Here is a 25,956-nt window from a genome sequence, read left to right as displayed (position 1 = left end):
GAATTCGGCACAGAGACATTTATCGTTTTAGATAGGTAGTTTGTTTTTAGTGATCATGGCGCTGCGTGTTTAACTAGACCATGAAGATTAGATTATCTCCAATGGCTCATTATATCGTTTATCTCTTTCCTCCATGTTTGATCTGGAAGATTTCCCACTTCTTGACGCATGGAAGAAATGACTAGTGATTTTGAAATGGAATGTGTTTAAGTGGGATTCTGCCTGTACCTTCACACCCCACAGCCCTGTATGCAAATCAAGCAGCAGCCATCCAAAATACCACTAGGACAAGCCAAACAAGCACCAAGAACAGCTTTACACAGCTTCAGGAATGCACCGGGGGAAAACACAAATGACAAATACCTGAGTTGTTTAAAAAAAACTGGAAAAGTTATAATAATTATATACACAGAGGAAAAATTTGAGACAGGAATGTGATTAATATGGGAAAAGGAATTGGGAAGAGACTTACTGCTTTGAATTAAATGTCCCCAAAACTGCAAAACATCAGTGAAAGAAACATTAGGCATTTCCTGAGGATGCATTCACCTTGTAAATGAAACCAAAGCACCCAAGCTGCTCTGACAGTAACTGCATTTGAAGGTACCACAGAGGTACCTCTGGAGTGAGCACACAGGCCACACGAGCCACGCTGTGGGACAGCAGCAAAGACCAGAAGGGGAATCAGATCTTCTTCACCCCTCATGGGTCTTACTCATCAAACTCTTCTGACCTCAACAAATGAGTGAAATCTCAGATTCTCACATGGAATCAATCTCTCAGGTGAAGCCAACTTAAAATCAGAGAGGCTTCAGCTGCCCTCCATATCCTAGAGCCCTGCAGACAGCCCTCCAACAGCCTGGCTCTCTGTGAGCAGTGAGAGAATGAGCTGCAGGCAGGGGAAAAGAGGAGAGAGGTGGAGAACCAGGGATCCTCTGCTCAACCCATCCCTGGGCACCAAGCAGCCATGTGCCCTGTGAGTGGGCACAGAGTGCAGCTAAACTGGGAGGTGGGGATGAGGGCCCTCTCTGTCTTCCCTTGGACACATAACCCCTAGGAACCCTGCATGAAATGGAGAAAGCTGCAAGCAGTGATACACAGCTTTTCCAAAATGAAGTGGTTACCATTTGAAATAAAATCACATTAAAGAAACTGTGATGCCCATCTCCACATAAAAATCAGATTCCTTATTACAAATCAGAGTGTTAGTGTCCCCTGTCTGCTTAATCCTCTTGGGAAGTCCTGCATGCTTGTCCAAATGGTGACAGTCTGCTTCAGAGCTTGAGATTGCTATTCTACTTACTCTTGTGTTTCTAGTATATTTTTGTAGACTTAGAAGAGCCAGGTATTTTCAGATGGGCTTTGCATTTAAGGGCTTTTCCTAAGTTACTGTGTGATGCACAATGAGGAGCTAGGAAGAAAAACAGGATGCTTGAAGAAATGCAGACTAGAGGACAGACAAGAAAAGTGAATTGTTGTGTACATTTAATTTACAATATATTTGTATAAAAAAGAAGGTAAACATGCCAAAGTTAGGAATCTGTACACAAAAGAACTGGCTAAGTGGTGAGGAAATCTAGAGCAGTTATTGTGTTGGCTGAATTATCTCTTCCCATTCTGCAGACAGGAGGGGTGATAAGGATAAAGGGCTGGTTAGAGAAATGCAATTTGTATGTGAGTTCCCAACTTACTCCTTTGAATGGGTTTAGCAACGAACTTACCGCAGTGCCATTGTTGTCTCTAAATACGTCTTGATTAAAATAGTCAAAGAGCTTCTTTTCTAATTGCAGCATAACCTAAATAAAAAATAGGGAGAAAGGTCAGCAAAGCTCTTGGACTCAGTAACTCAACACCAGCTGCTGGCAGTGACCCTTTCAGAGACATGCGGCCCTTTAAAACCACACATTTCCACATGTCCAAAGCCCCTTGTCAGCTTGCCCATTTGCCTGGCTGGCAATCACTTAAACAGATCCAATTAACTGAGCATTAGGTGTGACAATCTATATCCTCCCCTCCCTTTACATTATCAGTTTGGAACAACTATATTCATGCTTTGTAGAAAAGAAAATGAACATTCAACACTGTTTCTATTTACACTGGGGTGCCAAGGGCATTAAGTTGTTTACCTTTCGGTCATTATCAGATTCACGAAATATTAGCTTGACTACTTCATTTGTGTCAGCTGCCCGGATGGTCTGCATCGTGGCCTTTGCACACAGTGTCTAAGAAAAACATAAGGGGAGAAAGGGAAACAAGCTTATATGCAACAGAAGACCAGATTTAACCGAACATTATCAACAGATGTATCTTCAATGCCCCCCATCAAATATAACTTGCTGTAGGTCAAAATACAAAGCATTGCTAATTTAAGTCACTTCCACTAATAATGGACTTGAAACAATAAACTGAATTACCACTTGAAGAGAAACAGGCAATATTAAGAAAATATCAATCAGGAAAGGCAAATAGTCATTCAGCTTGTACTATGTAGACAGGTTCTTTCACAGGTATCACTGTATGCTGTATCACACATTACTTGCAAACATCCTCCAAACCACTGCTTACAGATAATGACCAGGTTTTGTGCTGATTCTTAAGAGCTGATAACCACATTGACACTACAGTTCTGCGAGTTAACCCTTGTTTGAAAAAACATCTGCCTATAAATTCATGTTACAAGTACACTTTGCAAGTCCGAGAAATGCTTACACAATCTGACAGCAATTTTCACAATTTACTTTGCATAGCAATTTCCCTCTTTTAAATAAGAGACATCATGTCCCTGGATATTTTGAGGACTGGTGCCTAAAACATGTTATGAACCAACATTTTATCAGGCACAGATGAACACAGATGAACAACTTTATATCAGGCACAGTATGAATTTCCACGGAAGTGTTGGGCCTTGATCCATTGGCCGCTGGCCTGGCTGGGACCCGGTTCCACAGGCAGTGGGGAATAACATGAAATGGACTGCTCAAAGGGTTGGCTCCACCGCATGGCAACAGGTAAAAATCCAGAGCTTTTAGCAAAGCAGTTAGCAAAGCTTTAAGTATGTCAAGTGCTTTGAAATGGAGGCATCTCCATCTTACTGGGCACATTTTGTGAAGTGCTCTGCAGCCTCCGTGCCTGGGCAAGAGAGTGCTGGCTGTTGTGCAGAGCCACCCGTGCCCTCTGCCTGGCTGCTGGGAACCACAAGGAAAGTCAGAAAGCAGAACTGAGGAAATTGTTCAAGCTGGGCACTGTTCAAAGACAGATGTGTCCCCACACCTGGAGGCAACCCAACATCCATGGCTGCTGTTGAGGCACACGCTGCTGACAGGATCTGTGCACAGACATGGATGCACATACTGGCAAAGACCTTCCTGAATCATTTTGCTAGAGGTTGCTAAGAAAAGTGTTTTCTGTTAAAGAAAGTTAATGAGTCAAGGAGAAGTAACGAGGTAAAGAGGTAACAAGGAATGAGGCGCTCACCCCATTCCTTTTCATAATAACCAGACAAAAGGTTTTCATTTCGCATAATGTTAATTTGTAAAATAAATATGTTCTGTGGTATAGACCTTATGTTCTGTGGTACAGACTTTCACATCCTACTACATGCTTCTATCTCTCACAGACAGAAACACTTATATTTGGACTCATTATCAGAGGTGCAGTGTATACCAGACACAACACTATGAAGTACAGCTCACTTCTGCTTTCCCCATTCTCGCCTTCTCCTGAAGGCAGGAATTCATGCCAAACATGTATTTAAACAAAAATCCATCTGCTTCCAAATAATTAAGATCTCAGCTGAGGATCTCAGTGCCAGAATGGGAACAATCTGCCAATGGACATTTTGCTCCCATTTGATAAAAATTTGATCCTTGATGAAGGCCCTTGTCTATGGGCACAGTACAGATAAAAAGCATCAAGTTGAGTGCTTTCATTTTTAACGAGTAACTTAAACGGGATTTGGTAAAAACCCACAAATCTTGTTATTTTTCTTACAAGTTTGTGAATTAAACAGGTGTTGATTCCCCATCTCACTGAAAAAATGACGTCCATTTCTGATAAACTTTTCCTGACTGTTTCCTCCGTCCCCAAAAGCAGTGCCACGTGTGTCTGACTCCGGGTTTACCCTAGAACACAGCACGCCCGAAGTGCCAGAGCAGCTGCAGGTGCTGCCATCACCGGTTTCACGGGCACAGGAGCGCTGGCCCCACGGGCACAGGCGGGGCTGCTCCGAGCGCGGCATCTCCTCCGCAGGACTCCGGGAGGCTTTTCTGCAGCCTGGGGAGAAGCGCGCTAACGCGCTGGCTAAACGCCGCCCTGCCCGGCAGGAGGAGCGCCGTGCCGGGCCACCGAGGGAGCTGCACCTCCTTACCTTGCCCCTTTCAGCACCGACTCTACCTGCTCCCTGCAGCCAGGCAGGCACCGTCCCTTTGTCTGCTCGCACACGCAGCGGCCTTGGCCATCTGCGTCCGCAGGAGCCAGGGAGGTGACCCAGCAGAGAGCCGTTCCCCTCCTCGCTCCCGCCCGCCCGTGATTGAAATTCAGAGCACAGAGCACATAATCGGGTCAAGCCCAAAAAAAGAGGCTTTGGGCTCATGTGTCACAAATCAGTCTGGTCCCTTCAAACAGCACACCAGATTAGAACAAGCACCCGAACAAACCAGAGCGGAAAACCCGAAGCTCTCTAAAGCTGGTTTCAAAAGCTCTAACAAATCGCTCCATCTTTCACTCATTTAAACTTTCCAAATGAGGGTCAATACGGTCCCCGAGCATCCAAATGCTAATGCGCTTAAGTGCGCTTAAGCAGCTTTCCAGAGTGAATGGGCCAAAGAAGGGCTCGAAAAGACACGGCAGAGTTACTGTCACTGTCAAAAAGTCATTGTAGCCACCCCCAGAGTGGTTGCAATTCAACAAATTCATGATTTCTGTCTCTTAAAGGCATCTGCTTGAGAACATTTTTTTCCCTGAGCTGCTTTATCTCACAACGTCAGGCCGGCTCCAAAAGAAAAACCCTGCGATCGACTCTTGAGAACCAATACAGAGAAAGGACCCACATACCTTATTGCTTTCAAATTTCACACACACAAAAAGTTACCTTATTCACAGACAAAAGTGATTGGGCAAAGGTTCATTTCTTATACAAGCTGGAGGCACTCCTTTTTTTCTCCTCCTTTCAATTTCTGCACAGTCGTAGTCACCCAAGCAGAAAACTTTCAGGATCATGTGCCTTTTTAGGCAAGCCTGCTTATGAAGGGATTTTTTGTTGCTAGCAAAGAAAATCAAAATGCTATGAAAACTCACTGTTCTTGCTGGGTATTGCCTCAAGGTATATTTTTACAAGGGCAGCAAAAGTGAAATCAGATATCATAACTCGACATAACTTCTTTCTAAAAAAACATCTTTTTTTTTCCTTTGGAAACAAGACTTGGTTAAAAAGCTTGCAGGAGGGCCGTATTCAGAGCTGAGAGAGAGCTCAGTAGCCAGCCTTTCCCGAGCAAACACAGCCATATCTTATTCCTGTTTTCCCATACTACACACAGGTAGATGCTTTGTAGCACTTCTGAAATAGCCCTCTGCGATAACTTATGTGTACTGAACTGCAAAACACAGTAACAACTTTCCTGACAACGGCCTTGGAATGTAATAACAACATCCTGTTACACAAAGCTAGGAGGAAATGGTTTTTATATTTACAAGAGACAAATCTGAAACTACTTCTAAACTCGGCAATTCTCAGAATCACACTGTTGATTTACAGCATAACACACCTTCTGCTCTCCCATACACACCACAAATCATAGTGTGTAAGACTGCATTTCTTCATACTTAAAGTAAATGGGATCCAGGCATTAAAACGATTGTTATATAGATAAAACACACAGCAGTCTATAACATACACTTTATATGGTGTGTACATGGGAACACTGTGAGCAGCTGTGGTCTGCACTGCTGCCTCCTGCTTGGCTGGAAACTGCAGCTCATTTTTCATTGATTCCACACCTTAGACTCTGAGTCCACCTCCTGATGTGTGAGCTATTACATGCTTGTGAGTCCCTCAATAATTTTTGGGGGGTGGGAGGGAAACCCCCCAAAAGGGGATATTTAAACACCCACAGACTCAACCTGTCCTGCTGCATCTGTCCACTGATGCTAAAGATGTGCATTATTGTTCTCTGTTATTTGAATACTCAGGACTTATTATCATTTTGAATTCTTCTTAAAAAACAGAAGAGAAAACAGAATATATACATTGATCCTTTACAATAAAAGAGTTCAGCAATAGCTGCCGCTGGAATTTGCAGCAAGCTGCACAGATTGACACAGATGTGCTCATGGCTGTGAATGCTAGGAGAGAAGTTCAGAGTGAAGATTCCTGACAGGAGCTAATTGAAATAAGGTCCTGAGCACATGAGCAACCAAATCAACTAGATTTAAGATATTTAACTTTTTTCAGTTAAATACTCTGTGGATTCTGAAATGACAGAAAAGACAGACATACATGTATCATCTAATTATGAAAGTGAAATACTACTGAAATGCTGCTCAAGACCCAAAATCAATCTGACACTTATTAAACCAGGATAATATTTTTAAAAAATTATTATAATCTGGATGCAAATTGTATTTGAAATAATCAGCAAGGTAAAAAATTTGCTACTTTGAGAATAACTGAAGCATCTGTCTTGTTTGGGCTCCTCCTTAGCTTTGAGGAGATGACATGATTTCCTGGATATTGGGAATATAACAGCAGCAAATTCCCAAAGTCAAATGATGTCAGAGAATTAAAATTTGCAAGTGAGAAAAACAAAGTTACACAAAACTTTCTGAGTCAATGAGAGTTGTGCATTTAGCTATGAGACAGGTAACACCATGCTTTTTAAACTGCACCTTCCCATTGAAATGGAGGCTTATTATAGCAAATTTTTCACAGCCACAGAGGTTTTTGGCTTCACAGCTGCTGCAAAAATCAAGGGCATCCCAGGGCTCAATCTGCAGGGTACAGCAACCAAACCCTGTCTGAGAGGACATACGCTTCTATTGAAAAAAATATCCTTTAGACTATATATTACCTTGTGTTAACTTTAACTGTGTGCAAATAGCAATAATATCCCAGAACAGCTACTACACTTTCCAGCAGCAGGAACTGAACTCAGCAGTGACGTAAGTGTTAGCTGAATAAAGAACAAACACAAACAAGTATTAATGAGAATCCACGTGAAGTACCAATGAAATGCCCCGTGTAGGGCCCCTCTGCCGAGGGCACCGCACTACCACCGACATGGCCCTGCTGCCAGTGCCCGTGTCGGGACTGATTCAACCTCACGGGCAGGTTAGAGAGGCACCAATGCCACCCCTGTGGGCGCCTGGCTCAGGAGCTGACCGGGACCTATGGGAGCTCTGGTCCCTTCCATGCAACTCCCCTACTCAACTGTGGCACAGGGATATTCTGGGCTATTTTAAAATGCTTCTTTGGGTGGTGTCTGTGACCGAAAAGTCAGCACCAAAACACTATCCTCATGCTCCCATTGTCCCAGAGATCTCCTGTCTCCCTAAAACAGATGATCCCTGCTGGAAACAACCTGCCTTACTTTGGTCTCTATTTCACAGCAACACTAGGTTAATTATAAGATGCATCTTCTTGTCCAGAAACTGAGATAATTCACGACAAGGTTACCACGGCATGTCACCAGGCAATGCTAAACCTTTCCTGTTTGCTTTCCAGGCACCGTGCTGAGTGACCCGAGAGCCCGGGTGGCAGCCGCCTGCGGGCAGGGTGGCCTCCCTGCCCTGGCACCACCCAGCTCCTGCAGAGTCATCCCTGGCAGCACGGTGGCCCCTGTGCCTGTTTGCTCGGCAGGCAGCAGGCCAGGCTCAGCACAGCATGCTGCTGCAGACCCTGGCCCGGGCAGGGATGGGCACTGGAATGGCCGGCTCACAGCTGGAACAGCTGGCCCGGTGCCAGAGCGGCCGGCTCAGTGTCCTGTGTCAGGGGCACAGCCTGCCCTTCTCCAGCTCTGGAGAGAGCCCTGAGGTCCCCGACTGTGGCTCTGCCTCAGCAGCTTTGCCCTGTGCCAACAGCTGGTGGCAATTATGGCTCTTTTAAATTCTCTTCTTCAGAAAAGAATCTGAATTAATTGCAAAAAGCCTCTGCCTCTCAGATTCTCCAAGTTTACAGATCAGGCTAGAACTCCTTTGCCATATTCCCCCGCATGCTGTTTACCTTCTTATTTTCTCTCTGTCTCTCTGGTCGGGTTGCACATCTTTTTGTACTCTCCTGTTTCATTTTCCTGACTAGGATCTCAAGCCAGAGTTCAGCAAAGCATCTACATGGTGATTCACAAACAATTTACCTGGAGCTGTCTGGCACCTGTGTGAATCAGGACACAGAACTGCGCAGGGTCTCTGTGGACAAAGGTAAAGGGCTCCCCATTCACTTTCCTAGGCCTCAGTCTAAATTCACTTGCTGACATCAGACATCAATAATATGGATTCAGGACTTTGATCAGATCCAGGTAAGTCCACAGCACTACAAGATCGGAACTTGGAAACAATCTGCCAGAAAAATCCCTTCCCTCCTCCTGTCCATCCATCTAAGTAATTTTGTATTACCACTTGATGTCAAGTAGTCCTGAGGGAGTATTCTAAGAGAAATATTTGGTTTTTCTTAATTACAGAAACTGGGACAGTCCAACTGTTCCTAAGGAAATTCTCTGCATAAATGTAATATATATGTCTTGTTCCATAAGGCGTGATCCTCTTCAGACCTAGTCAGATGTTCTGTTACTTATCTTCCATTATTTTTTCTGCTTTGGCTGTGCAGTAATGCCAACTTGAGAAATTCTTTGTTGGAATCCTTCAGAGCACTATTCTCCTTGATGAAAGCTAAGATGGACTGACAGATCAGCATGTGTATACACCTAAAGAAGACTGGCATCACATAAAACCAGCTGTGGGGTAGAACAGTCAGTGTGGAGAGAGGAAACAGGGTGGCAGGTTCTATGTACTGCCTCCACTGAGCAGCCTGGTAATGCAGCTCTGAGTTCCTTCTGGCTGGGCTGTGATGGTGTGAGAGTCAAGTGCTGAGCAGCACAGCAATGTTCAGGACGTGGTCTCCACTGGCAGGTTCAAGGCTTGGGACCAACAGCCCTTGGCCAGCTAGGGGCACAGCTGATCAGAGAGAGAACACCTTGGAGGCACAGCAACTTCACAGCCCTGGCTGGGGATTCAATGGGATCTAACCCCGCAGTGAATGCTGATCCCTGGCTCATTCGACTCCATCACTGAGGGCACCACTGAGTGAGGACAGAAAGCTCTGCAAGAAATGAGACAACCAGGGTCCTCCTGCTTGTAACAACCAAAGATCCCCCCAGAGGGGATGGGACCTGACTGGCTCAAACAACCAGAAAGTGTATTCTTCAGAGTTTCTGAAACTGAAATGAATTTCTTTTCGTTACACAAACCAAGATTCAAATATGTGAGACACGTGAGTACAGAAGAGTTAATGCAGCATCATTTTAGAGCTCGCAGCTGGGGCTGGCCTGTGAAGTGCTATTCTTTCCGCTGTATCTTTAAGTGCTGTTAAATTCATTTGTCACTTGATCAAAAGCCAACAGGCTACAAATCTCCCAAGCCCCTCTGGTGCTGAATAGTGACAGGAGGATTCTGTTCTGCCATCAGAAAACATTTGTGCGCAGCTCTGTCCGCAGTCATACACGCTACTTTAACTCATCTGCCTCCCCATTCTCCCCAGCCCGCGAGGACAAATTGCTCACTGTGGCTCCCTTTCAGAGGCAGCGCAGCGCGCAAAGAATCATGACTGAGCAGAAACACAAGGAACAGGCACATAAAAATTCATCACTTTGGCCTACTGACCTCTTGCCACTGGATTTGGCAAACCCCATCTCAAAAAGTAGCACCGAGGGAGAGCTAAGCAGAGCGGCTGAGTGAAATTACTGACAAAAAATATCCTGGACACAGGAAAACCCCACCAGATGCTTCATTGTCTTTGCAGAGAAGTGGTGCTGAAAAAGGGGGTGATCTACCACATGGCATATTGGGTGGAATAAGTAGTGCCATTGTTTCAGGGCAGCTCTGTCACTTTACTGACCGCAATACAAAGAGGTGTAAAGCAAGATTTAATCCTGACTTTTTAGTCAGCAGATTAAAACCAATCATGCCAGATGTCCACAAGACTGTTTAACATACAGAAAGCTTTTTCATACTCTACAAAATAGTAGAAGTTGTAATAACTTCTTTATTTCCTCTAGAGAGGCCTTTTTCACTCACTTTTAGGCAGAAAAAAGGGAGATGTTGTAACAGATTTTAAGATGTGCTATTAATTTTTACTCTAGCCTTTCTTCTCCCTTTTGAGACAAAGCTAAACAAAGTAAATTCTTTAATCCATCCAAAATTAGACAACTATGCCAAAGAAAACTGCTGGTATAAGAAAGTTGTGATTTTAAAAAGAATTTATACCCATTAATACCAGTAATGGATGCTAACCGCACTGTTTAAATTCTTCACGTAGTACTTGAGGTGGTGAAAGACATTAAAACATGGTGGTCGGCATGCTGAGAAAGGAACAGATTATCCTTTTCCCCTCAGAACTGGCATTGTGCTGGTTTCTTCCTGGTGGAGCACACCTGGTGTGAGATGTGTGTGCTCTGCTGCCTGCCTGGGGCTGGGGGCTGCAGGACCCTCGGGAGCCCTGCCAACAGGAACCTGCCAGGACCTGGCCTGGCACTCAGAGCCCTCTGTGCCAGCAGGGGATGGCACCTGCACAGCCCTTCCTGCCGTGGCACCCAGAGCCCTGACCACAGCCACTGCAGGCTACAGCACAAGAGCTAATACTCACTGAGCGGTCTTCTTTAAACTCACCTACACAACTGTTACACACTTTGGAATGTTGCTGCTTTCTTCCATATCTACTTATGAACAAATTAATATCCAAAATACTACCATAAAGGATATAAATTCAACAATAATCAAAGCATATTTAGTAATTTTTTCTACTATATTAGCAAAATGGAAAAAAGTGTGGCATAATAGTGTTTCCCTGCTGAATTTCCAAAGTCAAAAATGCTGCTAAATTCAGCAGAACTCAGAATGTATATTTACTTTGTCATATTAAATTGCAAATAGTTTATGTATTTAAGAAAAAATAATTAACTTCTCTTTGGAAAAAAATGATAGAAAAAAAATCTCCTTGAAATCCCAGTATTGGGCTGATTTGTATCACATTTATCATTTAGTAATTCAGAAACCATATGGCAACAAGATAACACCTTGTTTGGCATCCCTTATCTATCAGCTGCCGTGGAAAAAATACAACTTACATATTTCATTTGTTTTCTCATCATGTGCTTTAACAAAATCTTCAGTACAAACTTCTAAAACAAAGGTAACCATCTTAGTGAATCCCTGACCTAAACCAGTACTGTTAAACCATTCTCTTCAATTCATACCTGGTGGAGATCTAAGTGAAGAGTTGAAATCATAAACCAAACAAATTAGCAAGGCACTGCTTTAGTTGTGCTGACACCAAGCTAGGGACGGGCACAACGCTTTCCTGGCTGTTGAGTGCTTTCAGCGGAGCACCTGTGAGACACCTGCAAGCTGTTCCTGCTGGTTCCTGCAGGTGGGGAAGGGGCTCAGCTGTGTGTGCCTGCAGCTCCTCTGCCCTCCTGCCACTTACATGAACCTCTCTGCATTTTTCCAAAGCAGGGCGCCACTTCTGGAACTCACGTCAGACAAAAGAGTGTGTTTTGGTAGACCATGGTTTGCTGCATTATAAACCACGGCCACAGGTACAAGGATAGCAGCCTGCTTCCTTACTGGAAGATGTGTTTCATTAGGTTAATTAAGATGCACAATTTTGCTTTCTTTCATCATCCTCATCCTTACGGTACCTCTTGCAGGTCTTGTATCATACAAGCTAATGATTCTGTACTGAAAATTTTGGACAGGTAGAACCTCCAGTCCAGTGCACTCTGACGGCTGAAAAGCCACTGTAACTCAGTGGCTTTAAATCCTCTGGCCTCTCCCTGTCATACTGAGGGGATGTGGGCAGACACTGCAGTGAAGATGATGCTATTTTCTTTGTGACTAAGTCCAACTAGAGGCTCTCAAGCTACCTAACGGGAATAAGTCAACCAAGTGTAAATCTGACTAAGAGATTTCTGCCAGTTAAACACTTACTTCATTACTACTTATTCCACCCTGGAATTTGCACAAAATTACAATTCTACTCTCCACTTCTGAATTTCTTCAGGCAATCTTGTGGGTGGCCCTCAAGATACATTTTACCAATTTTTCATGCCCATCCCTCGAAATGTGACCCTGCTCCTGTGCTTTTATCTCTCTGACAACTTCACACAGGAAAACATGCAGCCCCTCTGATAGCATGAAATCGGAAACAATAGCCTCTGGAAACAAAGGGGAGGAGGGAGGCAGGGTACAGTTCAGGTCCTGGCTGATTTTAGGCACAAACAGATGTTCATAGGGCCCAATACCCTGAGCAAGCTGAAAGGAAAAGCTTGTAAAAGAAATGGACCTTAAAAACAATGTATTGAAGAGCTTTAAAATAAAGGCAAAGGGAAAGCAATATGGCTTTCACTGATAAATCTCAGCTAAGAAAACCAAAGTGGCACCATGAATTTAAATGATGCATTTTTCTTTCTCAATGAACTCTACAGCTCATTTTGAAATCTACAAATTGCTTAAATCTCAACTTAGTTTACAAGTCTCCCACAGCCATTAAAAGGTTACAATACAGGCATTTCTATTTCTTGTAACTAATCACCAGAGCTGGAAACACCCAGCGAAGCCCTGAAATATAGGCTAATGCCATTATTTTAAAAGCTGCTTACAGCTCAACAAAGAGGAATATGCTGAAAGAATCTTGATTGGAAAAAATCTTAGACTAGCTGTTGGAACAAATTATGTTCAATCTCCTGTTCTTTTCATGTGCACTATTTCAGACTCAAAAAGCCCCATGGAAAGAATCCTTGAAGCGCTGTCCTGAATTGGACTTGGGCTGTGTTTCACAAAAGCCAAAACGCAGCATTTACAAATGAAACAAAGTGTGGAATCATTCCTCTGACTGAAGTTTCTGCTTTTGTGATTAAAACTCTCTTCCTCTCTCTTGAAGAGCCTGCCATCCAAAAGCCCTGTGCCATGCTCCAATGCACAAAATACATGTATTCATTACAGGAGAAAAAACCCTGAAAAATTTGGCACAAAGGCGGGTGCATAGCTTAAGTCCTGTGTAGGGTAGCCCTCACTTGAACTCTGCTCATTTGCATAGATTTTACCTATTGATTGTCTCTATCAGGGATACAGTGGATGGCTAAAAGGATTGTTCCATCAGCTGCTTGTGGTCAGGTGCAGATTTAATGTGATAGTTATTAGCATCAATGAGACTCACACAGTAAAGAAATAAACAAGTGGAATCTTTTGCCACCAGCATCACAATCAGTAGGAATTATTTTCATGACAAACAAAGCTGAGACTGAAGGTATCTAAGCCTGCTTAGGAAGCTTAAGAAATTACAGCTTGAAACTCCATCCAGAAGTGACTGTGCATTTGTCTACTCCAACCATGCATACCGGATCCTGCGTGGCACTGATTTAATCTCAACCGAAGCAAATGGCACCTCTTTGACTAAAACAAACCTTCAGAAAGGCATGACCTCTTGATAACACACAGGACACTCACTAATTCTTCTGGCAGCCACTCCAGGAACAGAACTACTTATTGATCACTCTTATGGCTGATTTCTCACACATGATTTTTCATTTTAAATTGTCTGTTAGCAGCTTTTAAACATCACTTAGAACCAAAAGGAAGGGGGACACTGCTGTGAACACCGCAAAGTGTGAAAACTCCTGGGAAACCCTCTGACCTGCTGGCAAGGGGTGTCTGAGTGAACTGCAGTGGAGCTCTAAGGAAGCTCGGCTCAGCCAAGCTGCCCCTACAAGCTCTGAAAACAACTCCTCCTTGGCACTCGGATCTGGCCCAGAGTCTGGGTAAGAGGATGGAGAGCCTGCTCTCCTCTCACACCAAACTGTGACACCTGGAGAGGAGGTGTGCGACGGATTTCAACACACAGGCTCAGCAGCCACATGTAAAGTCAAATATGCAATTACAATAAATTTATCTAAAGATGCCTGAATGATTATGCCATGGTATTGCTGTGGGAGCTGGGGTTCAGCTGTTGGCAGGTGCTTGCCTTTGGAGTCTCCCATCACTCTGCCACTGACCCCTTGGTGCTCCTGCATGTGCAACACAGACAAACGCAAAGTTAAACACTGATGTTTCCAACAAACTCCTCTTGCCATAGGATCACTTGATTTCACTTCCTCACTTTCATCCAAATTGTTAATCTCAGGATAAACTGCCTTGATCAAGCATGTTTTGTGACTGCATTTTCTCTCTCAATTTTCTTCTCATTACTAACTCTTGCATTAGGTTGCCTGAAATGAATGTCAAGCTAATGAGCCTTCAGCTATTGAGAACCTTGCCTGGTGTCTCTCTCCTTTCTTCCCCTTAACTACAAGAACAAATTTATTCTTCTTCTAAAATTCTGTAATGTCCCAGGTACACCAACTTGTTCCAAACCAACTTGCAAACATGTTGGTTACAGATGGGCAATTACAAATGGCGATTCCTACTCTTTAAATTCCTGACTCCCAGGAATTCCAGCTCCTCCTGACTGATCTGTCAGGAAACATCACTCAGGCACTGGTGGCCCAAAGCTTTCCTTCATTTTTAAATTGTACATAAATATGTCAAGTTTAGGAAATTTCCAGTACATTCAGGGAAAAACCTAATGATTTTTTTACTTCCAGATGTGAACAGAACTCTTGAACCTTTTATGGCTACAATACTGACATTCTTGTGAAATTCAGCACTTGTTAAAACTGCAAAAATAAAGGATAGAAATGAAAATAAGTCTTGCTAACTCTTTCTATGACATCTACAAGTCGGGTAATACTGTAAAGAGCTACCCTTCATAAGCCTTCCACCTCTAAGGGAGAGAGACTTTATATTCATCTGAATTTTTGGACTGTCGTCAGAGATTTCTGCACGAGTGCTAATAATGTGGTATTATTTACAGCTGCAGTGCTGAACCATCTAGAGCAATGTGATTTCAGAACTGCTATCAACTGAGTAACCAGTGCAGTTTGCACTAAGTTGGCACGTCTTACTCCATCAGGGACTTTAACTTCTGAGAGCTATACTCAGTGTGCAGGAAATTGAGCTGCCCATTTGTAGGATTTTAAAATTACCATTACAAAACCCCACTGTGAACTAGTACACAGATATGATCAGTTAAAAATCTGTAATTCACCAGCTTCAGTGCAAATTCCATTTAGTTCTAGAGAAATTACCAAAGGTAGGAACAATGTTAATGCTAACAGTCTATATATACCCTTCTGTATCTCCCCAGTGCACACACATGGCTGAAAGAAATCTGTGTGAGTTACTGGAAAAACATCAGGTGAAACAGCCATCTGTATAGGAATCATGGGCGGAAACTGGTTTCTATTTCAGTGCCCACAGGTTGCACCAGAAATTCTGACAGCAAAGGGCCAGTGTCAGCTGTTTGCTGAAGCACGTATAATATGCAGCATCAGGCAGCAGTTTGAGCCCTCTGCACAGCCTAACAACAGAAGAATTGCAGCCTTCATTTTGTCTAACCCTGCTTTTATTGTTTGTCATTGTTTCTTAGAGTTATTCTGCTGTCAATATTTGAAGAACAGAATCCTGTCTGGGTATTGATTTCCTAAAGACTTTGAATCACTGCCTTCATAATGCATATATTTTAAGGCAAGTGCATGCAAAAGGTGGAGGTGAAGTTGCTTATTGAATTAAATCAATACAAGATACTGCACTGGCAATTATCATCTAGTATTCATTTTACATAATGTAAAATACCCAGTAGACAGAAGAAAAACAAATTTCCATCCCACTTTGGCAATCTTAATTTAAATCTCTTGTATTCTGGACTTTGGGCGTGCTTAAGTTCAGCTGTTGTCATTCAAGCATTTAGCACACTCTACTCAGAAGCAGGTGCTGAGGGGGTGGCACAGTGCCACCTCCTTTGGCCCTCCCTTGGCTCCCACCGAAGGGAAGAGCCAGACAGCAGCGCAGCTGGAGTCTGGAGATGCTTCTCCAAGAGCAGCTCAGGGGCTGCACTGCAGCCTCCATGACTAAAAAACCCAAATGACTCTGACGGGGAAACTTGGGACCCACACTAAAACCCGACTCAATTCAGCTTATGTTTGTGTTCTGCAAGCTTAATGGCAGTACTATAGTTACACTGCATTCAGCTGAAAAGAAACAAAAAATTACATCTGGTTTAATCTTCAGGGAACCATTAGGGTTATACGACTAAAAATAATCTAGAAGCAGCATTTCAGAGGCACAACATGATCTCCATAGGGAGTTCCGCCAGTATATGCATTTCTTTGCTGTCTCTAAGGGAGCAAGGGGATCTGAGTGCCACGCAGCAGGCTGGCCAGAACACCGTGAGGCCCAGAGCTGGATGCAACAAGCAGCAGTGCACCCTGATCCAGCCCAGGCTTCCTGTGGCTGGAGAGCCACGAGCAGCCCTTGCCTGTCAGAGAGCTGCCTGCTGTGCTCAGAGCCGGACAGGAGACGATGGGAATCATCTACAGCTGCTCAACAGCCCCCGCACTGAACCACGAGGCAGAACCGAGTGTGGGCCTCAGTGTGTGCTCCCGGCCGGCAAGGGCTGGGCAGCTGCGCTGCACTAGGAGCCCAGGAAGATGTTTCCCCCAGGAAGCTGATGGGCTCCCTTTTGTGACAGGAAAGCAGCCCAGGACGAGCACATCTCTCTGGACACCCACTGCCTGGGCTGGCCATGGGGGAATCCCCCCGAGGCTTTCTGCGCCCCGCTCCACAGCCTTTCCCCCACCTTGTGCAGGAGCACAAGGAGCACAAGGAAGCTGACTTGTCAAACACTTTTTATATGGGACCCCAGGAGTGCCACCACACAGGCTGAACTCAGAGTCTGCTCCTACCAGGGGCCTGCTTCACACACACTGTTTCTTTTCATACCTCCACCAGAAAGCGCTATTAATTGTTAGCGTTTATTTGCATGAAAGTGTGGAAAGTCAGCTGCAAAGAAAACAACAAAAACCAGCAGAAGCCAGAGGAAACATGACTTCACAGAAAGGCCTATGTCGTAACATACCTTGTTCTTCCAGACGAAGATGCCATGAAGAAATATGATAATTTTCAAGGATTTTATTGGCATACTCTTCACTCATTAAAAAAAAAAATCTATTCCATGATCGTTGAGAATAACATCAGACTGTATAGGTCAAAAATTGACTGACATCACTCTGGACAGGCATTATTGAGACACACAAAGAAGCTGTTGTGCCTTTAAGCTTATGGTACATTGCAACGCAGTAAATGAAAAGCCACTATTATGAGGGGATGTTTATGTCAGTATCTGAAACAAATCTTCTTTTTACTAGGATAATACTGTCTTAAATTGTTAACTGTTGATCAGATAAACAACATGTGATAAAGATCCTATAATCTCTTTTCATACAATTGGTTTTAACCCTTTAGAAGCTTTACATATTAAAATATTACACATTGATGACCCTTGTGAAAGCTTGAAAGAGCTGTAAATTACATCCTAACACACTTCTTGTGTAAGCAGCAAGGAGAGAATTCAGGATTAGATTTTAATAAGGTGGAGATAGGAGATAAAATTTTCACAGGAGGTTATGTCCCAGTCACTGCCAGAACTTGCATCCTGCCCCCTTCCCACTCTTCTGACCTCTGTGTGAGAAGAAAGGAGTTTGATCTCCCTGGTAAGGGTGCAGATTGAAGAGGTATTTCATGCAGTGCAGGACACAGAGAACCTCTCTTGCCATGTGGTACCAAGCAAAGGTGACCCATTTCTGCATGACTACATAAAGGGCCAGGAAGCTTTATCTTTCTTTCCTTGGAGGAGGAGCAACCTAAATGTTACAGCCATTATTACAGCTGATTTGAGATTCCTAGATTGCCACTTTGCATATTTTGCTTTGAAATGTCAAATTCTCATCTCAAATTTGGACTGGGAAAAAATGATACATTATGGGAAATCCTATTCTGACAAAGGTAAAATTGCTGTCTGAATTATCAATACTAATAAAGTCAGATTTGTGGACACATCATGTAGATCAGAAAGTCAAAGCTTCCTTGAATAATGTACATGACAAAATACAGTGGAGACCAGCATCCAATATAATTTTTTTCAAAATTACCACTGTGTGAGCTCTCCTCAGAGGGGCTGAGGAACAGAAGCTGCTGTCCTGTTTCTTTTACCTTTCTGCTACAGAACTGTGAGAGGAAGAACCATGAAAGAGAGAAAAGTAACAGGCTGCAAGTGCTTATTCCATGGTGCTAAGCAGTTCAGGGTGTGTTTCCTGAACTTTCTTAAAATTCATACTGATGTCTGTGCTAATTTACAGTGAAAGGACAACCAGGTCCATTTGCCTGTGTTAGGGCAGAGAGGACTGGAGAAGCTGGAAGAAAGAGAAACAAACAGAAAATCTGCATGCCAAAGAGGAATAGATGTATGTACGTGTATGCCTGCATTGTAAGGCACAGCCCAAGAATATTCTGAACACCTCTGTCCTGCCAGCTCCACGGCAGAGATGCCACTGCCCGAGCCCAGGGAAGGACAGCAGCGCTGTCCCTGAGGGGCTGTGCCACTGTGCCAGGCACAGACCCCAGCTGGGAGCTGAGGGGCTCCACCTGCCAGGGCAGCTCACACAATCACAGTCTGGAAAAGGCGGCTTGCACTGCAATGGACACAGGTGTGACCAAGATTTCAATTACAAGCCAAATGATCTGATGCAGCAGCAACTGGTGTCTCTCACCACCATCATTTGCTGCCTGGCCCATGCAATATCCTACTGCAAATGAGCTTTACATACTTTAGGCATCACCTCTGTCGATTCTCCCTGAGGCTGACCACATTTACCACTGGTGAAATCTAAATAAAAATAAAGGGGTTTTTTTAAAACAAAATATCCATCTTGGTTTCTTAGTGCTCTTTTCTACAACTTTTGCGACTTAGTATTTTCAGGTAAAATATTTTTTAATGTTTTAACATAGCTGCACACACATCCAGAGATTTTGTGCATTCAGTTCACCAACTCTCACTATATTTCTGACTCCTACTGAAGAATAAAATTTGCCATCACAACAGGAGTTACCGATGATAAAGGTAAATACAATCGTGTTCCTTGATTTTCAGACAGCTACAGAATTCTTTCTACCCAATTTTGTTTCTGATAAGCAAGCAAAATATTGTTCTTTAATACACAGTGTAATTTTTTGGAAAAAAAACTCCCTCTAGGCTTCCATTTATGGCAATGAAAATAGGTATTCACAGGCTTTTAATACACTGCAAATATGCAGAGTGTAAACCTTTCCTTCCCCCTGCCCTTTGCTTTAGATCATCATTGGGTGATCTAAACACTAGTGCACAATTCATACATAGATGTGAAAAATTTGTATTGCAGTAACACCCAGGAATAAACTGAAATGTAGAAAGAATGCACTTTTTGTAGGTAAATCTATTCCTTCTAAAATGAAATAATTCTTAAAAAGGGGGATTTTATAGCATCTTCCCAGGTGATATTCTGCCCCAGTTGAGCTAAGTTTCTAGTCTAGAAATAAACAAAACAAAACAAAACAAAAACAAACAAACAAAAAAAATTAACAGGTGGCTTTATTAAAGTACTTATTACAGATTTGCATTATGCATCGCAATACTCCACTAAATTATTCAGACTACAACTTTAAAGTCCAGATATTGTTACTGGTTAGTTATATGCGTGTTTTTCCAGCCCCAGTCCCTGCTGCACCCCCTTGCCCTGCCTGAGAAGGGCTGGCTGCCGGTGCTCGAAGGTAAGCACGGGATGAACTGCTTCCCATACTGTGACTCCAACCCCAGGGCCACAACCCGGGCACGTCAGACAGTGACAGAGACAGCTCGGTGTGTGTGCAGCAAACACCGGCCCGCCTCCTGCAGACAGACAGACAGGCACCGCCACACCCGGGCAGGCTGCAGTGCCTGCCTGCCCCTGGCACTGGGACCGCACCACCTGCGAGCCATGGCCGAGCCCGTTTGCCCACGGGCACGAACCGCCAGCGCGGGGAAAGCTCCCGAAGCCCCGCAGAGCCCGGAGCCGGAGCTCACGGGCACCCCAGGCCCGGAGCCCCGCAGAGCCCGGTGTCCCGCAGATCCCGGTGCCAGAGCTCACGGGCACCCCAGGCCCGGTGTCCCTCAGATCCCGGTGCCACAGCTCACGGGCACCCCAGGCCCGGTGTCCCTCAGATCCCGGTGCCAGAGCTCACGGGCACCCCAGGCCCGGAGCCCCGCAGAGCCCGGAGCCGGAGCTCACGGGCACCCCAGGCCCGGAGCCCCGCAGAGCCCGGAGCCGGAGCTCACGGGCACCCCAGGCCCGGTGTCCCTCAGATCCCGGTGCCACAGCTCACGGGCACCCCAGGCCCGGAGCTCCGCAGAGCCCGGTGCCACAGCTCACGGGCACCCCAGGCCCGGTGTCCCTCAGATCCCGGTGCCACAGCTCGCGGGCACCCCAGGCCCGGTGCCAGCGGCTGGCCCGCAGCAGCCTGGCGGCTCCGTCCCCTCCCGCCCGACCCGAGGCTGCCCGTGCCCGCGGCCCCGCGCTGCCGGCAGGTGACGGTGATGGTGACGGATGGCAGGTGCGGGGCGGGCGCTGCTGTCCCCGCCGTCCCTGCCAGCTGAGGGCACAGCTGCCGCCACAGCGAGCGGGGCCGCGGCACAGGCCGCGGGATTCATTAGCTTAATGATGCCCAGCCCTATCACAAAGCACGAGATAATTGTATTTAATTTGTGTACGTTTTAATTACGGAGCACGCAGTGCCAAGTTTGATGAACGCATCATCTTCTCCGTTCTGCTTTGTCACCGCGTTTGCGTTAATTTGCATTGAGGCTGGAGGAGCCCCGTTTTTACCGTGTCACCCTTCCCAGGATGACGCCATGCGGGACCTCTGCCTGCTGATATAGCAGGCACAAATTAAAAGCAGGTTTATGACCACATGCTCCGAGACCCTCTGGGGCCCTGGAGGAGGCGGCCAGAGAACAATCCATTCACTCATCTCTCCCCTTATCTATGATGGAAGTAGAAACAATTGCATCATTTAATTTACTGTTGCAACGGGGATATGGCTCATTGGCCCCTCGTTGTTTTGAAGATGGATTTAATTAACCTCCTATGAATCTTGCCAATACGTGTGGCAGCATCAGTATGGAATGAAAGATGTCAAAAAATCAGCTGCAGGGTAATGAGCATTTCTCAAGCTTGCTCTGCTGAGAGGACTCGTGGCTATAGAGCTTGGCCCCAGCAGAAAGCTGCGGAGCAGACTGAGTTAATACACTGCTGTCTGGCCTCTGGGAATCCATGCTCGGGTTTGCCTTAGACTACTAAGAAGAGAGGTAATTGAATAATTCCTAGTAGCCACATGTACCTTTAACGCAGAGGCCATTTGCAATCACTGGAAAATAAATAATTGCAATTAACTACACTGTTAAGTAAATATATCCAGTCCCTCAGGGAAGTAATCTGCATGCCTTTCTAAGTCTGGCTACAATATAAAACTCATCACAATGTCTATGAGAGTAATTTATAATGAACATTTAGCAGGTGCCTCAGATGTGTTGCTGCAATTTACCTACATTAATAAAGCTCTCCTTATTAGAACTGAAGTTGTATGCATTTTAATTTAACAAATCTTTATTACACTTTCCTTTTACAAAGGATGCTATTTCCAGCATTTCCTAGAAACATTTGAGCTTGTAAAAAAGTTAAAGTCTTTATGAGAGGAAGGTATTTACAGCAAACTGTTTGAGATTATAAAACCAATCCAGGACTTTACATGCTTTCCTAACTGGAGTGAAAACATGATGCGAAAATTGTAAGCTATTGATTTATTCCGTGATGTGCTGGTTTATCTCAGAAATAAAGCAACGTGTTTTTTCTCTTACAATAACGGTTTAGTATCACTTTAGTGCAGGAGGAAGGGGACCCTATTTCAGTTTTAAACTACCAGCCACAATGGAGCAGGACCTCCCGGAGCTCAGCACCTGGCCATGAATTCAATGGTTGCCCCTGATATCCCAAATGGACACGTGGGCACCTGCACGTTATCACTGCCCAGGAAGGGCAGCAGTCTGGTTTGGAATAGGGAGGCACGATTGACTATGCCCACAACTACATACGCTTGCTTTATATGCCATGTCAGTATTTTTAATGCAAAGGAACTTTACTGTTTTCTCAAAGCAAAATTAGTCAGAATTAAAAGAAATAAAATATTGCTGTCTTTGTAACAACAAGACTGCAATTCTTTCATGCCCTTTTCCTGATGTATTCAAAACATCTTCTGCAGATATTACTTAGACTAAAAAATATACACACACACAAATATTTGCACCTGACCAGACAGCCAGATGGGTTGGTTGGTGGTGTCTCCTGAATGCATGAGGACAGCAAGAGCCTCATGCTGACAGGTGACCTGTTTCTGTCCAGGGAAGCACATCTGTACCAAGGAGGAGATAATTAAGTCTCCGCATCCATCCATCACCTGACTATCTCACTTGAATCAGCTTTTCAAATCACTGATAATTGTGTAATTAACTATTAATCTTTTTCATGACAATTACTAATGGGTCATTTGTTGGCTGGAGTTTGCAAGGATCCTTGTTAGTGTCCAATGCATAGGATGAAACAATTTCAACTTAAAATATTTCTTCAGATTTGAGTAAGATCTAAATCAATTATTCAGAGGTGAAAAGGTGTTAATCAGCTTTTATTTTGAACAAGAGATGTTTGTTCAACACAGAGCGAGTGATGTCTCAGAGGAGAGGTCCCCATTTTGCAGGCACACACGGTGGCAGTGCCAGAGCGCTCCTCCAAGCCCTGCTGGCACGAGCACGCTGCATAAAGGGACACCATGCCCCCACTGGCTTGCTCAGAATTAAAGACCACATTGTGCCAAGACAGCGTGATCAAATGGAAATTACGTGATTCACTGCAGCATCAGCAATATAGTGGCAGCTAAAAAGTCATGCCAGAATGAAGTCGTTCCTGTTTTATCAGATAATATAAAATCACATGGTCAGAGGTGGCAGAGAGGCACACTGCAAGTGAATGATGGAGTCAGACGTGTAAATTTTTATGAGCAGTTATTAGCTTTTAAAAAACATTTAATCAGCAATTCCAGTCCTGGCTTATCAAAGGGCTGCTTGGCAGAAGTCTAGAAAGGAAATATTCTGGTTGACTGTAACCCACAGAGCATACAGAGTGAACAGACACGGTTAATTCTAAGATGAGGACATAACTTTTTTTTTTCTGCAGGCAGAGCTTGAAAGCTTTTTGTAGGCCAAAATGTCTGGAATCCTGAAACACCACTTCTATTGCTACCTTTATAAATTTTCATATATGATACACTTAATCCCTCTCCAGCTTACCAAGCTGCCACCAACCCTAACAAGGCTTTAGTAATGAAAAAAAAAAGGTTTTTTCCCATTTTTTTCCTGGATACAAGGCAAGGCTATGGTTTACCTTGAGCAAATGGATTTTGCGATTAATGTGACTTTCGCCTAAAGCCTGACAAACTGAACTCGTTACTGAGCTGCCATTCTTGGGACTGAGGAGCACACAATTTTAAATTCTTTCTTGGAACTACAAGGTACTTTTCTAAGAAACTCCTGAATCACCAGTCTCAGAAAGAGGGTTTTACTCCCAAAACAGTCAAAATAAGCTCAGTTTCTTAAGCCTGTTTCTACCTTCCTAAAATGGACATATTGCATGAGGAAGACTTCTAGTATGGAAATTCAACAAATAACTTCTTTAAATATTAAAGTAAAGTAATTCTCAGAGATTAATACAGATTGTTACTATGGCCAGCTGACTGAAAAAAATACTCTTTCTTGGTCTATACCCACCTAAAATACTTGAATGGTAATTAAAACAGAGGAAGAGTGGTAAACTGGCCCACAGACAGAAGGAGAAATATTCCTCTGGACAAGCACAGCCACAGCTGGGAGCTGAGATTCTTTGGGCTGGGGCAGGGTACAGGAGAGAAGCAGCTCCAAGATCCAGCATAGTGCCTGGGCACGCTTGAATTTGTGAATTTTTAATATGTTAATATTTTTAATATTTTTTTTTAATATTATGTTGCAAACACTTCCATATGTGCTTGGAATAGAGGTGCTGGAACGTATCTGAAAGCAGTGGGCAAATAATCAGAATGCTGTAACACCCAAAAAAGTCTAGTATTTAAAAAAAATTCAGTAGGCAAAACTTTGAATTGAAACATCAGCAAATCCTCAGCCAGCTTTGCCAATATAAGATTAAGTGAATTTACCTGGCTGTCAGGCTGTCAGATAGAAGATTCAGGTCTTACAGCACATCTCAGAGTGATCAAAACCCAAGGAAATGCAGATCTTTCTTCTGCAGTTACTGCCTTACTAAACACATTCTGTAAGTACAAGGGTTATTTTTGCTGGCTGGAGCAGGGTGGTGTCCTTCAGAAGGCTGGACTCTTATGGAAGATCTTCTGGATGTTCTACAGTGATAAAGCAGTGGCATTCCCGCTCCTCAAAGCGAGAGCCTGGCCCCGCTGGGCTGCACAGCCCTGGTGGGATGTGCTGGGACCTGCCCCAGTGAAGTGCCCAGCAAACACACCTGGAAAATTCACTGGGGCTCCCTCAGCAACAGCACCTGGCATTGCCCCCGTGCCAGCAACCACCTCCCCCGCATGACTCCAACACAGGAAAGCAGATTTTCCTAGCAAGGAAATCAATGTGACTTTAAATTAAGGCTCCCATAAGTGTTCCATAAATTACATATTAATGATTTATAGTCTATTAATTATGAATTAATATACGTAACATTTTTTGCATCTGATTTAGGACACTGCACATCAGGGTCTGGACTCTACATTCTGAACAACTCTCAGATTCTCCCTTTAAATGGCTTAATTGGGAAGTTATTTACCAACACACTTTATTCTTTATGTTTGATATAAGCACAGTCTACATTTACACAAGTATTGCTTGTAGCATCTCAGTGTTCAAACGTTCAGCAGCTGTGGTCTCAAGAGGGAATTCAAAAGGTCACCAAGAAAAGCAGAGATAAATTTAGTAACGTACACAAAGATGACAGGTCAATGGATTAACCCTTACAATTCCCAGTATTAACTCCGCTGCTGAATAGTCCAAGAGTGGTGAATATCCATTTGCATGGGCACACGGTTAATAGCAGAAGGGACTGGGCCAGCCTCTGGAGTGGGGGGCTCCAGCTGAGCAAGGCTCTCGCTGGGGCTGGCACTGATTGTCTGGGACAGAAGCACCTCTGCCTGCTGCTGCTCTGCCAGCTGCACACATGGGTCACACCCTTCACAGCTGCTCCGGCAGGGGATTTGGGCCTGGATCTCAAACACAATCAGACCCCGAGTCCTATCCAGTGCAATTCCCTCTGGAGGTGGCCTATGGCTCTGTCCTTCCAAATGACACTTTAGGAATGGATCTGTCCCCGAGGAGCCAGCCCTTACTGCCAGTGCTGTACTCTGGCTATTAACTCCCTCAGGACTGTCCAGAGGCAGTCCCAGACACATCAGACAACTGTTTCTTACAGCTCTGGGGTCTGCTGACATACAGATTTATAAACTACACCAAGAACAAAACACTACAGAACAAACTTACTGTGACTTTAGCTGTCCATGTATAAACTGGAAGTTTCTGAATCAGCTTCAATTATGCTCAATTAACATTGCAGAGTAGCTGGGGGAAGTTCTGATTACTGGGGTATGCTACTTCTCAAAAAAAAAACCCAATAGAAAATCTGTATAATTCTAATGCTTTGTAGACTCACACAG

At 44.2% G+C, this 25,956-nt stretch overlaps 1 protein-coding gene across 3 annotated transcripts in view; it reads right to left on the bottom strand.

Moving 5' to 3' along the window:
* INPP5A (inositol polyphosphate-5-phosphatase A) overlaps positions 1 to 25,956 on the bottom strand; it is a 183,299-nt gene that overhangs the window by 29,809 nt on the left and 127,534 nt on the right. For all 3 annotated transcript variants that reach the window (XM_058810189.1, XM_058810188.1, XM_058810190.1), the window contains exons 10-11: positions 2,127 to 2,222; positions 1,722 to 1,796 (exon numbers count right to left, since the gene is read on the bottom strand). In XM_058810189.1, coding sequence (XP_058666172.1) covers positions 1,722 to 1,796; positions 2,127 to 2,222 — 171 coding nt within the window. The remainder of the gene's footprint in view (positions 1 to 1,721; positions 1,797 to 2,126; positions 2,223 to 25,956) is intronic.

This window comes from Ammospiza caudacuta, chromosome 9 (genome assembly GCF_027887145.1).
Source record: "Ammospiza caudacuta isolate bAmmCau1 chromosome 9, bAmmCau1.pri, whole genome shotgun sequence".
Classification (NCBI taxonomy): Eukaryota; Metazoa; Chordata; class Aves; order Passeriformes; family Passerellidae; genus Ammospiza; species Ammospiza caudacuta.
Note: the sequence above shows the minus strand (reverse complement) of the source record. Positions and strands in the feature narration are given on the sequence as shown.